Here is a 16,546-nt window from a genome sequence, read left to right on the forward strand (position 1 = left end):
GTCAAAACTCGTGTTAGCTTGTGTGTTAGCCATTTATGAAGCTGTGTTGCAGATGTCAACCCCACTTATTGCTTTGATATTTATATTTATTTTACTGCTAATAATGCATGGGCAGATCCGCTCGGAGAGAGGGGGCGGAGTTAACTGAATCGAAGCATCTTGTCTTCCGGGTTTGCAAAATACCCCCAGAAAATACTTATATTTCTCACAAAAAATAGTTCTACATAGTGGAAGAGGTACAATATATCCTATAAATGCCTATACTTTACTTTGGGATGGCTAAATAGCATGATACAGATCCTTTAAACATTACTGGATGCTTGCTTCACAAATTCAGACAGACTGTTCCAGACTGAAACGTAGCCTCACATTGCCTTATCCCAACTCTGGGAACCAGCAGGAGGCCACTTCCTGAGGTTCCCAGAGCCCGAGACAATGACACAACTACACGCTTGTGTATGTTCTCAGTCATTCAAGAATTTTCCATCGTAGTAAAAGTTTTCAAATAGGATTGAGTGGACAGGACATGATTTTTGCATATTTGTGTTATAGTGTAAAAGGTGAAGAGTTCAACATTGCCTGTGCATGTATTTTTTTACACCCAAAAGGTTTTGCAGCAAGACATTTAAGGTTTGACCATTGCAGAAACATGATTAAATGTGTTATTTCAATGAATCCATCTTAAAGACAGCTTAACATTGATAAATAACTACAATCCCATGCCCAGAGCTTGTTATTGACTTTCCTTGTCTTTTCCACATTCTAAATACCCTTTTTTAAATCGTAAAAACAATGCTTCGTGCCTCTTAGCTACAGCTTTCGCACAGGAGAAGTGTTGCCAATTGTGCGCAGCAGCCAGCGAGGATCACACAGGGCTGCAGACAGGATAGCCCCGAGGCACTGATCACATCATCCAAACCTCAGCGCACTATAGCACTTATGTTTGACCAGAGAAAGTGACTGACGACTCGGGAGAAGCAACTCATTCAACTAAATTATACTTTTGAAATGAACTGAAAGGATCCGTGCACTTGAAGGTTTGTTAGATGTGTTTTTAACTTCGCTCCATAAACTACACTTACCTCAGAGGAACAAAGTGTCTCCCTTAAGCCACGTTTTCACAGCGTAGTACTCTCACAACACTTTAGCTACTACTGGGACAGCCATGTAATGTCTAACAATAGAACAGTGGCTTCTAAATGAGCGCAAAAATATATTCAAAGAGAAGAGTTGAGCTTTATACGCAACAGACTGAAACCAGAACATAATAGTTCAATCTTTCTGAACAAACACCATTTAAAATATCAATGCTTTTTTGCACAGCTGCACTTTCAATACATTTAAAATTACCTGAAGTCACTATGTTCACACAGAAAGCCTTGAACAAACAAAGCTGTCCCTGTTCAACGCCTTAAATGCTATGCTTTAAAAAACAAAACAAAAACTATTATGGTAGAATTCTTCAGCTATTAAATGGTTTATAAATCCTTCATTTTTTCTAAAAGCCTTTCTCAAATACCTGCAGTTACAGGTACATGACTGTAGCTACACGTCTAAAGATTTATTCTTTCGAAGTCCCTCCTACTGTTGACCGGGAGAATTATTTTTGAGAGAGTGTGTGAGCGAGTGGCCGTAGCAGGTGGATGGTGGCTGGGAGTGTCCAAAAAGCTCCGGCAGAACGGCTGCATGACTGGGGTGTGTATTCTGGGCCTTGGTAAGTATACTCTTTAAGCTGGGCCTATAGCCACAGACCAGGAGGAAGCCATTCATTACGCCGTACAGAGAAGGCAACGTGGGGAAAAACCAGCCCGACCACGTAGCACCAAGCCTGGCCACTGAGCCCTGGGCCTGTCCCTGGTCCCTCCTGGTCCCTCCTGCAGACTCCACGCCCAAACAACACCCGCCGACCGGAAAACAGCCCCTGCAGTGGCAAAGCTGGCACCCGCGCTGGTCAGAGACACCTACAGGCAGCAGGCGGCAGAGTGAATATACATATAAATATTTTAAATCCTGCATATCATTTAGGAAGACAACAATATTTAAAACAAATGTCTGGCAGACTCCAAACCAATGCACCTGTCACTCACAATCGCCACAGAAAGTAACTCTAAAGCTTAACAATGACGGTCAAGCTAAGTTCGAAAAGCACTTAATCTTAAAATATCCCACAATGATCCTCAAATACAATGAGACACAACTTACTTTGGGTAGAAAATAATATATTACATTTAAAAAATGAGGCAAAAATGCTAATAAATCTTTGACGATAAATACTGAGCCTGCAATTTAGTGCAAATAAGAAAATAGATAAACTTTCTAAAAACGTCAGTGCGGCGCCTCTACAGGCGAAATCTCTGTACTGCATTATATTTTTCGAATGTGGTGCCACTGTTGGAGGAGGACTAAAATCTGCTGTCAGAGGCAAAATCTGATGTCATTCGCCCTGCAGCACAAACACTCCAATGAAACGCTCCCACACATGGCCCTGGCCCCGCCTCCAGCAGTGAGGAGGGAGCGGGGGAGGGAGAGGGCTGTTTACCTGTAAGGTGACCGAGGCCTGTCAATCACAGATCAATAGCGCACTCCTTTGTCCTGCAGGAACGCCTCTTTCTCCTGCTTTATTTAAAATCTCCAGCGCTCAGGCTGAGGCTCTGGAAGGGGGGGTAAGTTTCCCTTTAAGCCTCATTTTCCTTCTATTTTGCTGGTAGTGTAAATCAAAATTATGTGGTGGTGATATATATATATACCTGAGGCCCTGAAGCCGAGTTGCACTTGTGAGAGAAATGTGCTTTAAAAATAAAGTTGAGTTGAATATAAGCTTACAAGTTTACATTTTACAGTAGTTTTGTACAAGTAAAATCTATCAGGCACGTCGATAATCAATAACTGTTCTCTCTCCATCTGCCAAATCGACTCCAGACGGACATCTGCCATGAGAGGAGGAGACAGCAGGAACACTCTTGAGCTCTTACGAAATCAGATGGGTTCACCATAACAAGCCTCCGTTATTATAAGGTTGGGTTTGCAGCAGCTCCCATGATGCTTTGCTCCAGATACACCTCATGCAGCGGATTGGGAAGTCCCGTTCATGGGAGCCTCAACCGGCTCGATCCGGCATCGGCAAATATACGGCATATTTATAGTAAAGCGGCAGCCTCCCTGTTCCTCCTAAAATACTACGCTTTACCCGTGTGGGGCGGGACGGTGCCATGGAGTCATGCTATTAAGACACATTATATAACTCCAATGGGGTTATGGTCAGGTCAACAAAGCGTCAGTCTAGTCTAAAAGCTGTTGTCCTTACTATTCTGACCTGAAATAATAGGTTTTTCTTTTAATGCTTTATTTTTGACAGTTTCTGCGTCATCACTTTGCTCATTTTAGCAAAGTTAAATATTGGTTGCATTGGTTAAATCAACTTGGACTAGACACATTTTTGTTTCTGTCATCAAGGGTCTTTGATGTTTTGTTATGGGAATATTACATTATGAGCGGTTTTAGTGCAGGTTTAAATTCTTACCTCCGCTTTAACCGAGCACTTTTTCTCCAGTTCAGCTTTACCCAAATCTAAAAGCTTCAGGCCTACACTTTCTTGTCTTTTTTGTTTGTTTTTACATGTATTCGTCATGTTTCACTCTTTTCTCCCCTTTGTGTTGTATTATTGTTGCTTTTCTTGCATGCTTTTATAATTTTTTTGTCGCTTCTTTTGTCACTTTTTTGTTGCTCTTTAGTGGAACTTTTTGCGGCTCTTTCAGTGAGAGCACTCACTCTGTCACTAATAATTTACCGAAACTGTTCCAAAAATGGCTAATGCAGAGTGAGTGCTCTCCTTTTCCAGAAACAATCTTTGGATCTCATCGGATGAAAATTAGCCTGTATGGCTAACTCCGGCACATTCACATGTTGAAAAAACACATGTTGATTAATGTGCACTGTTGCTGCTCATGAGTTCCAGCTTTTATTAAGACTCACTGCGGATCATTTATTGAGAGAAAAAGTACAGAGAATTAGCACCGGATACTGTCCCCTACCGGAGCTTTTCAGTCGGTACCAAGTAGGGTAGGTAGTGTTTTTGTCACGTTTTTGTCACTTTTTTATTTTGATATTGTTGCTTAATGTTTTATTTTGACTTTTTTTTTTTTTTTCAGACGCTTTTAGACTTGCGTGAAGCCAAACTGGAGAAAACGTCCTGGGGTTAACAGGTTAAAATTGTGTCATCAAAAATAATGACCACATGGCCAAAAAAAGCTTGTGGCACAACTTCTACAGATTAGTACTTGTGTAGGTGAAATGGCTCCCTGACCTGGATTTAAACGTCAGGCAGTGACATGGCAGTGCTACCCTCTATACCACAAAAATGTACTCAAAAGCAGAATATATACGTATGAAATGTTTATGTTTCCGTAGTAAATGTACTGTAACAAGTAACTAGCACTTTTGAAGTTAAATACAACATGGTCTCGCCATACCGTATCATTCTATACATTATGCTCTGTAACACTGAATGAATGGGGCAGACAATGATAGACATGCAGTGAGCACAAAAAGGATATTAAGCATGAGCATTATTTGATTTGAGCACCTTTATCTGATCTCACGGCAAATCAAATCTACCTGCTGTACTAAAGCAGCCCCCCCACCCCTGATAGGTTTCCCCAGAAGCATTGAAGGTGGGACTAAATGCACAGGGCAAATCTGTATTGAGGAGAAGTCTGAAACTCCCTTGAGGCTTTGGCGAGACGACGTACGCACATACACACTAAAAAATCTATATTGCTATTTCTTGCCTTGTTTTGTAGTGAGGCGTAACTAACTGTGCATATGTTGCAACGGCTCTGCGTCCGCTTTTGGAGCCGGTAAAAATAGCTTTGGTGGATGTGAGGTCCCTCCAGACTCTGTTATCAGGCCACTGTCCCGCCCACTGCCGCAACCACAGGCGGCCCACACGCTCCACGCGCGGCAGAGGGCAAGTGCAAATAATGGAGTGCCGATTCGAGGCCTCGGCCAGTAGAAAAATATATAGACATAGAAAGAGAAGTAGGATTTGGCGTTCACATAAAAAAAAAAAAGAAAACAAAAAAAAGCCAAGACGGAGGTTAGGCAAAAGTGTGGACGCACCCAAGCACATAAAGGCAAGCTAAATTTAAGAAGACAAAAACTTTCACAATCAGAAGAAAGTTGAAAGGATCACATGGCGCAAAAACATTACAAAATAATTTCGAGCAAACAAACGAACAAATGTGGAAATACATGACTGTTGCGCTTAAAGCAAATTATAGTAAAAAAAAAAGTAGATACTGTATATAGATGTGTTTTTCAGCAACAACACATTTTTACAGTTCACGTCACTTACAAAAATAGCCTTAATAGCTCCTTATGTAGATGAAATACCCCCCTAAACCCCCAACAATCAGGAGCTGCCTATTCAAAAGAAAAGTCAGTTTTTCCAAATATCTATAGTATAACAACAAATATACAATTGTAGTACATGTCATCATAATCCCATTTCTTTATGTGCTTTGATGTGTGGCCAGCCTTTGGCGTCAGGACCACACAATCTAATGTGCCATTTTGTATCAGCAAGTGCGCTACTTAAAGCTGCTCTAAGCGATCCCATTTTACATTAACAATAAGCTCTTCTAGATGCGCCACCATATACGCCACACGAGCAGACTGTAGAAGACCAGCGCTGCACCTCGCACCTCCCTCACTCGTTTATTATAATAGATCCATGCCCTCACCTTACAGCACTCCCCCCAACACAGCCCTCATCCTCCTCCTTTTTTTCCTCATAAAGCAAAGCAGCACCGGAGGAGGGGCTGAGGTGTTCAAGGGTTGCGAGAAAAAGAAGTATTGCGCTGTAAACTGTGTTCTAAATGGAATTATTATGTTCCAAATGTCCCCAAAAAAGTGAGACTTTCATGAAAGTTGCAGTTTAGCAAATACATCTCAAAATATTTATTTTGAACATATCTTATTTATGCGGATGACTGTGTGTTTCACACAAGATTAATGAGATTTCCGTAGCTCATTGAATGCAAACAGAGTAGTGTGTGGCTTACAGGGGAGGGGGGAGGAGAGTAAGGGGCGTGGGCGACGGGGGAAAGCCAGGTGAGGGGAGGGGGTGATGGTGGAGCAGAGCAGAGTTCACTACTCCACCTACTGATGAAAATATTTTAAAAAGACATCGCTTAAGTCAGCTTTAAAGGTCCTATATCATGCAAAATCGACTTTTTGGTGCTTTTAGCCATGTTGTTATGCTATTTCCTCATCAAAAACACCCCCAGAGTGGTTTGTGGCTTCATTCACGCAGCTCTCAGTAATCCTCCTGAATCCTGCTCTCTGAGCAGCTGCTCCGCCCTCTCCTGGTGAACGACTGAGTGTTCAGTTGTGTTGTAACAGCGGAACGGAAGTGCTCGACGTCTGTAATGTAATGTCTTAATTCTATGCTTACGGCCTGATTTTAATTTGTAAAACAGCGTTTTCATTATTTCTGTCGTAAGAAAGAAACAAAGAGTAAAAAAAAAAAAAAAAAAAAAAAAGGATGTGCCCGAAGTGCTTCCAGGTCAGCTGTGGCCAAAACAAACACATCGCGTCTGAACAGATCAGTCATGTTTGCGCTGCAGCTGAAGATGGAGCTAGTTACCTACTCTGGACACACCTGTTCTTTATTCTTAACTAACGATAATGTCACGGAGAAAAAGAAGCGCGTTTGGCTACGAGGACGAGGAGTTTATTCAACCTTTTTCAAGAAGAGGCCACTCAGCTGTTTTTTTCTCCGGGATTCAGCGACTATCACCAAAATGGTGTTTTTCTGTGACTGTCACTGATGGATGTTTGGTGAACCTTCGCCAGAACCAAAGTGGATTAACTTTTATAACCAACGCAAGTCCCATAATGTAAACAGCGATGGACCAGAGCGGTGAGTCAATCCAAACGCGGGTTAGCTTGTGTGTTAGCATATTAGCATGTGTGTTAGCCATTTATGAAGCTGTGTTGCAGATGTCAACTCAGTATAACTGCATCGTGAAGTGACTTCACTTATTGTTGTTTATTTATATTACGGTAAAGTTGTATGCGCGGAGAGAGGGGGCGGAGTTAACTGAATCGAAGCGTTGTGTCTTCCGGGTTCGAAAAATACCTCCAGAAAACACTTATATTTATCACAAAAATGAGTGCTCCATAATGGTAGAGGTACAATATATCATATAAATGCCTATACTTAACTTTGGAATGGCTAAAATAGCATGATATAGCTCCTTTAAAGGCCCTACCCGATTTTTCAATTAAAGAGGAATCCACTACATTAACATGTTATTTGTGGTCTACATTCATTCCTAACTTTCCTACAATGTTTGTAGCATCTCAATTCTTCACAGGGAAGAATTTATAGGCAATGCAAGAAAGAAAACTAGAAAACAATTGATTGAAATGCAAATGAATGAAAATTAGATTTACAGTGTTCTAAAATATACTAAAGGAGGACGAAATTAATTTCATTCCATTACTGGGAAAAAAAATCAGGTATAGTGCCTTTAACTACTTAACACCATTCTTCCCTAGGACCACTTTTGAAAGATACTGCACAGCACGGGTACAACCTCAAACCAGAACTGAACCAGGTCTAATGCACCACTGATGGGTACTGACCACAGCAGATGCACCACAGCACGACCCAACTCTAACCCAGTCATGAGAATCTTCAGATTCGCTTTTCTATAAACCATATTCTGTAAAGAAGCCCCTGTCTATCACTGAGTCCATGTAAACATAAAATTAAATGAGGGCCTGGCTTTAAGGCTCTTCTTACTGGTGTCACCTCTTCAGGCCTAATTACAGTCTTGATAGTAAAAATAGACACTTACAAAATGCATGTCTTCATTGCCGCCTGCTGGTTGATGAGCAAAGGAAAAAAAAGTCTTCATATCGTATCAGGCTAGAGATATGAGATGGTTATCAGACAATGCATTCTTTCATAAACATCGTATGACATGTTATAAAATACAACACCAAGGTATCAACAGCTATAGCCCCTCCAGGAAACGCTATATTAAGAATATAATTTGAGGAACTTTTTCTTGGAAATTTGGTAACAGAGCGTGATTCAGCTTCACACGATAAATTTGCTTATGAATGAACCAGTAAGAGTTTTCCTGTTTTTTGTTGTTTTTTTGTGAGACATTTGGTGGATGAATGAACAGGAAAATAAGGATTCAAAATATGTTTGTATCTATGTTTGGCAGAATCTTTTACTATTAAAACATATGAGATGCTTGGAAAACTAATTTCTTTAAAATCACATTTTTATTTCTTTTAATGTTTGCAAATTTATTTCTGGCATTTCTAAAATACCTGAGTACAAATGTCTGTCTACAGTACTGTCAAACAAAACACTTTGTGATTCAAAGCTCAGACCTTTTCTCTACTGTTTTGTAAATACACAAACGGATCATTAGTCACTGAGCAGAAGTTTAAACCTGTGGCCCATTTTCAACCAGGAGCATGTGCCAAACCTGAAGTCAAGTCGTGTTAGTGCCGCTCCATCCGGGAGGCCGGTTGAGACCGGTCTGAGTTGTGTCAACATCAGAGAGGAATTATCAGACAATAGTGTTAGTCTGATCGAGCAGAAGTCTATGTATTCACCATATTCCGGAAGTTTGCCTGGGCGCCACCATGAACCGAGCCCAGCTATTCTCTCCTATTAGTTAACATGGGACTGGAGAAGTCAAGATTAAATACACAAATTTAATCTTACACGAATACACGAATACAAAGCCGATTTTAGGCCGTGCAGAAAAACGGTGCAGTGTTGACTTGTTGGAGCAAATGAACATTGAACATCTTAAACAAATCAATCGACTAAACATCAGATTTTAGCGGCGAACATTTTTCCCTCATTCTCCGCTTAATGAACAGGCTTCACGCTCTACCAGAACTATCAATACAATGGAAGTGCCGATCACACACAAAAAGAGGCACAAGTGGGCGGGGCGGAATAAGGTGAATTGAAAGCCAGTAAATATACAATATAAATGTTCTTTACTCTATATATTTGGCTTATTTATTTTTTTGGTAGGGACAGTGCACACCGGATTGTGACCTCGGGCTAATTTGCATCCATTAGCCCACACCAGCGCACTCAGACACTCATCATTCATCCTGGCCTATTGTACATGTTTTAAGTGGTACCGGAGAACCCAGAAAAAACCTACGCATACACGGGGAGAACATGCAAACTCCACACAGAAAGGCCTCATGAAGGTGGGAATCGAACCTGGGACCTTCTATCTCACAGTGTCCCACGGCACGGGGCATCGTAATGCAGCTAAAGGCACCTCAGTAAGGACCTAAATGACAACAATAGGAGATACTTACTCTAAATCTCCGTGCATTCCCATCCATACAAAACATATCTGAAAGGGAAGAGTCTGTGTCTCTTTGCTGGTCACATCGGAGTATATTCATACAAATGGGAGCGTTGTTATCATAGGAGTGAGAATGGGACACCGGTGGTACAGTCGGTGGCCATGATGTTTCCCAGCTCCACACGTTTCGCTCCATATGTTGTTCTTCAACAATAACAGAGGAAGTCGTTATGGCCGTGAGCAAACACATCTGCGACCTGTTACGCACACGCTGAAGCATATTAACCTGCTTACGCTTCCCCCGCGGCTTCACACACGGCAGTTTTAATGTTTGCATTATGACACTGACTGAGAACATGCATGCACACATACGGCAAGTGTTTGATGGTGAAAGAACTAGGGGTACGGAGTCAGAATGGGGCAAGTGTGGAACGGAAATAAAGCACAGATAAACTTTAAATTAACCATTTTAGACCAATTTTACATTTCTTAACCAACAATATGCAGGTAAGTAATTAAGATTGAAACTAAGGGGGCCGATATTTGGGAATCGATATCGGCTATCAGCCAATCTAACGCTAACAAACACCGATATCTCCGCCCACAACTTCCTAGGCCTTAAGGGGACTGAGAAACATTGCAATGAAAATCGGTCTGAAAAAAGTCAAACACAAGTTTCACTGACTAAACCTCAGTAAATATGGACATGCTATATGTCATTTTAAGCAGAGAACATAAGATAAGATAAGATAAGATAAGATAAGAGCCTTTATTGATCTCACAATGGAGAAATGTACTTGTTACATATCCTGGAGAATTCAATCACTGCAATTGTATTTTGATCACCGTGTAAAATGCAGCAGTTAGCAACGTTATGCTAAAGCTAGCTGCAGGATGCTAATGCTAGTTATAATTGATACATGATCTTTAACATCTCGTTTACAAGAAAAAATTAAGACTGTATTGATGTCACACTGGAGAAAAGAGGAACATTCACTTTTTCACTCAGAAAAAGCCAGGAGAGGAATGTTTTTAATAAACCAGCCTTATGCCCCTAATAAAACGCCTCCTGCTGTCACCGTTCAACAGATTTTACAGTTTAGAAGCTTCGTATACAGGATTAAAGACAACGGCCAATCAAAATCCCAAATAATTGGCCTTAGAATAACCCCTATCGGTCGACCTCTACTTGAAGCTGTCCCAAAATAAATGAAAGAACAAAATACTCCTTATTAAGTTATTGGTGGAGCTTAAAGTTGCCAACAGTAAAACAAGCAGCAGTGTTGATCTCTGTTATCTCACTGTCAGAGCCTCTCCTCTCCACACGTACGGGCGTCTATCAGCTCCCTATATTTAGAGCACTTCACCTGCACTTCCCAATGCAACCGTCACACTGCATCCTCCTGTAGACAAACACTATTTACAAATCTGAGAAAACATCTTTAAGTCCTCAGGCAGCGACGAATGCACAGCTCCATCTACAGAATATAGATGGAATCTGGAGACAGGTTTGCCATTTTGTCAGCACTGTGGCCCGAACAAGCACTTTAATTATAAGGTTATTATTGTAGGCCTAGAGTATCCTTATAATATGTTATCTTATTTGAATAGCTCTTTTCACAAGTCACTCAAAGTGCTTCACACGGGACAAACCTGCCTCGTACAACTAATGCAATGTAAGAAATACAAGTTGTTAACATGTGAAATCATTACTCTTTTCCCAAATGTCAGTTTAGTGTATGAAATCTGTCATAATCTGGCACTGAAAATGTTGAGATAATGTCATGAAGCAGGAGTCAGAACAGCTCGAGCCGCCTCCAGAACGTTAGGTCCTCTTCCTTCGAAAAACAAAAAAAGATACTGTATTTTTTATCAGCATAGCCCAAATACACTTCAGATGCCGGGTTTCATCACACAACCCATGGTGTATGATAAATAATAAGACTCACGTTGCTTTGCTTGTGCCATTGTAATCTGAAACATACCACTTCCTCAGTAAATCACTTTGATTCGCCACAGCTTTTAACATAAATACATTTTCCAAACGAAAAGGAGGTCTCTGGTTAAATATCCAGGGGCTATATTGAGCAAGTTCAAACGTGAAAATCTTGACAACAGGACGAGAGGAGTTTGCACCCAGATGAAATTCAAGATGCCGTAACCGATGCACTTATCATAACAGGCAAAAGTGCACACCCACACGCAGATTATAGATATAGTGAGGGTAGGGAGCCTGTCCAGACAAGGCAGTTATCGCTGAGCAAATACCAGTGTTTAGTTCTGTCATCAGGCAAAGACAAACACAACCAAACAGTCTGCTGCTAATATCAACACATGCAGAACGGAGACTGGAGAGGGAGTTTCCAAACGCAGGAGCGAGCGGAGTGTCAGGGGTTGAAGCGGGGGACGAGCGGAGAGTTTGATGAGGTTTGTGTTCTGAGTGGGCTGTTGTGGAGGCCGGCTGTCGAAGCGAGCATCATGTCGGGCGATACAGAGATATGATATCACCAGTTGTCCTGAGGGTCGACACTTCACCTCCAATGCCTTCGTCAATCACACAATCACTCAATCACGCATAACACCATGCAAGGAAAATGTGCTGTGGTGGTCACTAGTCATGAATTAATAAGGAGATTACAATGGACCTTAGCGGCCAAGAGATTAGATAGAAAGTTACTCATGTAATACTGATTTTAAATACATTTTGAGTGACGCTATGTTTAAGAACGAATGAATGCCAAGATTGAATAGAAACTAAACAAATAATAAAAAACAATGTATTGGTTTTATATAGCATTTTTCTGGACACTCAAAGACGCTTTCCATTGAATTATTATTTCACTCCACACTTAGTGGTGGTAAGCTACTGTTGTAGCCACAGCGGCCTGGGGTTGACTGACGGAAGCGAGGCAACCAGTCTGTGCCACCGGCCCCTCCAACCACCGCCAACCACTCACTCACTACATTCCCCCAGGCTTCCTGGTATTCCCACACGGTCTCCTATCCAAGTACCAACCAGGCCCTTCCATTCTGACGGGATCAGGTATAGCAAAGGCGGCCAAACTAGATATTGATTGTTGGTACAAAAATATAGCCTGAAAAATCCAGACTCACCGCTGTACCAGTGTGTGAGTCTGGCGTAACATACACAAGCAAACAGGAAGCGGAGTAAACCAATCAGCGAAGGGCAGTCAGTGGCGTTTTTAGCGGTTTTGTGCTGATATTCAAACAGAATTATGAATCACGAAACTCACCTACTGTCAATGTGTTTTTGGTCATTTACCACTGATTAGTAAAAAAAACTTGGCCCACGGGCGCCGGCCGTAGACATCTAATCCCAAGCGTGACGCTGCTCGCGAACAACACGTGACCGCAAATAAACGATTCTGATTGCACGGATCCATTTGAATTTGTCAGAAGCGGCAACAGCCAGCTCCCTGCCCAGACTGATATCCCCCGTGTATAAAATATACAGATGGGTCTCATTCTAGCTGCCAGGCTAACAAAAATAGCCTAAAACAGAAGGAACTTGAAATTCACACTTATGATTGGTAGGTAGCATCAAGATTTTCACTCAAAATGTAGGTCAGTAACTGCACATAGTACATTACACCTCCGTATGTCATACTTCAGTATAAAACTTGTATGTGAAGAGTGAAGCCTTACTTGCTCCACAATATTTTTAGAACACAAAATTCCCTACATTTATGATCGTTTCGCAGTCATCTGGAGTTACATTTGTGCATTTTCATAAGCGCTCAGACCTGGAGCAGAGTCCCGTGGATGTGGTTGTGTTGGATTTTGGGCCCGGGCTCCAGTGGAAGCTCTTGCAGTAAATCGCAGACCGTGGACGGGACTTGAGTGACCAAAACGAACGGGACGAGGGCGCGAGCTGCCATCTCTCTGGTCCGGTACACCGCCGACCGACCGCATCTGAAACACAGCACAAAGAGACATGAATGTGTAATGAAATCCATATAAAAAAGCCGCCTGGCCTGTGTATTAATGTTGTGCGAGTGTGAGCGGTTGGTGGTGGTTGAAGGTTAGCATCATCACTTCTGTATAGAGAAATAATAAAGACTAGAACTAAAAGAAACTTCTCAAGTTTGGAAAGTGCAATACAAATGTGAGCCATTATTATTAACCAGACATCACAACATTTTCAACACAAAGAAGCCATCACTGAATGCTCTTAAGATAACATTGAAATAATATTTTATTTATAACCGTGATTAACATTCAATTGTTTCTTTCCACTAAGTGAAACTAAACAGCTGTCCGACCGACAAATGACCAAAGACCCAGACTTGCATATTCCTGAACCATGACTTAACCGCTCAGGAAGTAGTCTAGCCTGTTCTGTTTGGGCCCACACATAGGGAGCGTTGAGATAGTCAGACATGGCCCTGTATCATGGTGGGATTTCCACCTCTCAACATCGAAAACATGCAAGTCTCATAGTGAACAACTGGAAATTTCTGACGAATACTTAATTTAGCATATCTGAGAACTATTTGTACATTTAATAATTACCCATTTGGCTTTACACCTACTGGTAACATCCCATAAAAAATTGCACAAAGGACTAGAGTAATTTCCGGACTATAAGCCTCTACTTTTTTCCCACGCTTTGAACCTTGCAGCTTAAACAACGATTGGGCTAATTTATATAATTTATAGATGCACTGGTGAACCGAGATCACCCCTCGTGAAGGAACGTGAGTGTGAGTGTCTGAGCGGGTCTATTAGGAGGACATGTGCCTCAGAGACATCTTCACAACCTGATCATTTACAGTAGTCAGCGCTGCAGTGTGACCGGGCGCTCACAGTGTTGGCTAAATTTACTTGTGTTTACAGCTGATAGAGTTTCCTTCTTCTGTGTCATAACAGAGACACAACGAGCGGAGGACAAGGCCAGTAGGAACCGATAACATTAAAAACAGCCAATAGCGTCAGAAATTTGGCCAGTTGTGCAATGTAATAAGCCGATAACGTAATGTCAGGCCAATAACGTAACAATTGACCTGACGATAAAGTAATAATTATTACGTTATTGGCTGGTTATTACATTATTGGTGATGGTCTGACAAGATGAAAATCGTTCACAAATGTTAGAAATAATGTATTAATACATCAGTCTGATTTGTTTAATGCATTCAATGCATTGCATCTGTGATGATCTGTTGGTTTTTCTGTGATCAACCTTCTAGTGAATCTTGTCTCGTTTTTACTTATGTCCATTAACCTGCCCGGGACGGCAGATGTGAATTAGCATTATTAATTTTTTGCATTTTGTGAACGATTGTCATCCTGTCAGGCCAATAACGTAATCATTATTACATCATTGGCTGGTCAATTATTATGCCGAGGGAGCTGCGCTGGAGGAAGAGGAAGGAGGAGGTCGAGGAGCTGACCAGTGCAGGACACCACGCTCTCAAACAAGGACAAACCCAGGTGCACCGTTCCAGAGGATCAGAGGAGACTGAAGGCAGACCTCCAAAAACATGCTGGTCAGGTTGAAAAGCACTTACTTACGTTGTGACAATATCGGCATACTACATTTTAAAAGTGGTAAAATGTATTACTTTATTGGCCATAATTACGTTATTGGTTCCTCCACAGCTGCGAGATGCGTGAGCGAAGTACCAGAAAGGGGGCATAAAGTAACTGCATGTACGGTTCAGGAAAGGAAACATTATGGAAATAGCTCAGCATGTGCAGTATTGCTTTATGGGATAATTTTTTTGTTCATTTGGCCAGGACAGTGCTATTAATTAATATACTACATGAGACTTATGCAAGTAATTGTCCTACAAACTACTGAATAATTTCATTAATGCTACTGCCACCCTATTTTATGCATCAAAATTTCTACACTATACCAACCTGAAGACAAATGTTTATGATCATATGAAATCATTTCTTCACCTCTAGACTAGGTACTCAGTCAGTGCTTTTCCGTCTGTCAACATGACTAATAACTTGAGCAAACTACGCTCTCAATAGTAACAGCCTGGAGTTCACTTGAGCAATATTTACAACCTTATTTGCAGTGCTTCACAAAGCGTTATAGACAAACAGCCATGTGTCATAAAGCAAATATAAAAGTGTCTGTACATAGAAACTGCAAGTGTCCCGACTGACTCCGGGTTCAATCCAGGCAAAGGGCTGTATATATTCTGTTGACTCTGTGTCCTGGGAATGAGCCACAGACATAAACTGTACAGAGAACCATACGTTGCACATCCAAAGCCGTAAACGCAATGGGCACGGTGAGTCACCCGGGGACAAACAGCTTCCAGGTCAAAGGTCAAAGCGGAGCATGTGCCGGTGCAGTTTATGGGCTGTGAGAAAACAGCAACTTAGCAGTGGAACAGACTGGTGCGTCAGGTCAAAGGGAAAGTATTAAAAGCATGAGAAGATACATAGGACAAGACAACATACGGGAGTCATTCTATGGACTTCGATCAAAACCCAAGAAATAATATGTTTGTCTTTTGTCAAGGAGAAAAAAGGACAGAACATTTTTCATTGATACTACTGCATATTCAGTTTATATATCTTTACACTGTAAATACATAATGATGGCTTTTCTTTTTTGGATTATTTTAGCTTTGGTATCTATCAATGACAGTAGTTTCTTACAACTTTGTTCTTTGTCCTCAAATATTGGGTTTGTTCTCTCAGTGTGAGTAAATCTATTTATAAAAAATGTGTAATATTTCTAAGAATTCATGTTTTTTGTTGTTGTTTTTTTGCAACATAAATCAGACTTTCACTCTCAAACTTTAGTACTGAAGTAAAGTCCTTTTTATTTTGCACTCATTAGGCTCACTACTTTTTCTCTTCCTTACATTTTGGCCACTCTTCCCACTTTTGTACTGAGGATTTAAATATGTTTTGAAATTCAGACACTAAAAACAGGAAGAAAATAGAAGGATTACCGCCTGAGAGGTAAATAGGACAAAGTGCATGTTTTGTTCAAACTGAGTTAAGAGAGAAATTGAGAGTCTAAATTTCATTATCCTCACAAAATGAAATATCCAAAACACCATTATCTTCTCACAAACTAAATTGAATTCCGAACCCTTTATCTAATCCTTTATATGATTCATGTCAGCCAGTCCCATCTTCACAGTGAGAGTAAATACATTACAGGAAATTACAGAAAGTGATTTACC

At 41.1% G+C, this 16,546-nt stretch overlaps 1 protein-coding gene across 1 annotated transcript in view; it reads right to left on the reverse strand.

The window, feature by feature from the left end:
* thada (THADA armadillo repeat containing) overlaps positions 1-16,546 on the reverse strand; it is a 133,232-nt gene that overhangs the window by 59,340 nt on the left and 57,346 nt on the right. The window contains exon 28 of the mRNA XM_079560560.1: positions 13,130-13,298. Within this exon, the coding sequence (XP_079416686.1) occupies positions 13,130-13,298 (169 nt within the window). The remainder of the gene's footprint in view (positions 1-13,129; positions 13,299-16,546) is intronic.

Source organism: Gobius niger (assembly GCF_951799975.1).
Source record: "Gobius niger genome assembly, chromosome: 7".
Taxonomy (NCBI): domain Eukaryota; kingdom Metazoa; phylum Chordata; class Actinopteri; order Gobiiformes; family Gobiidae; genus Gobius; species Gobius niger.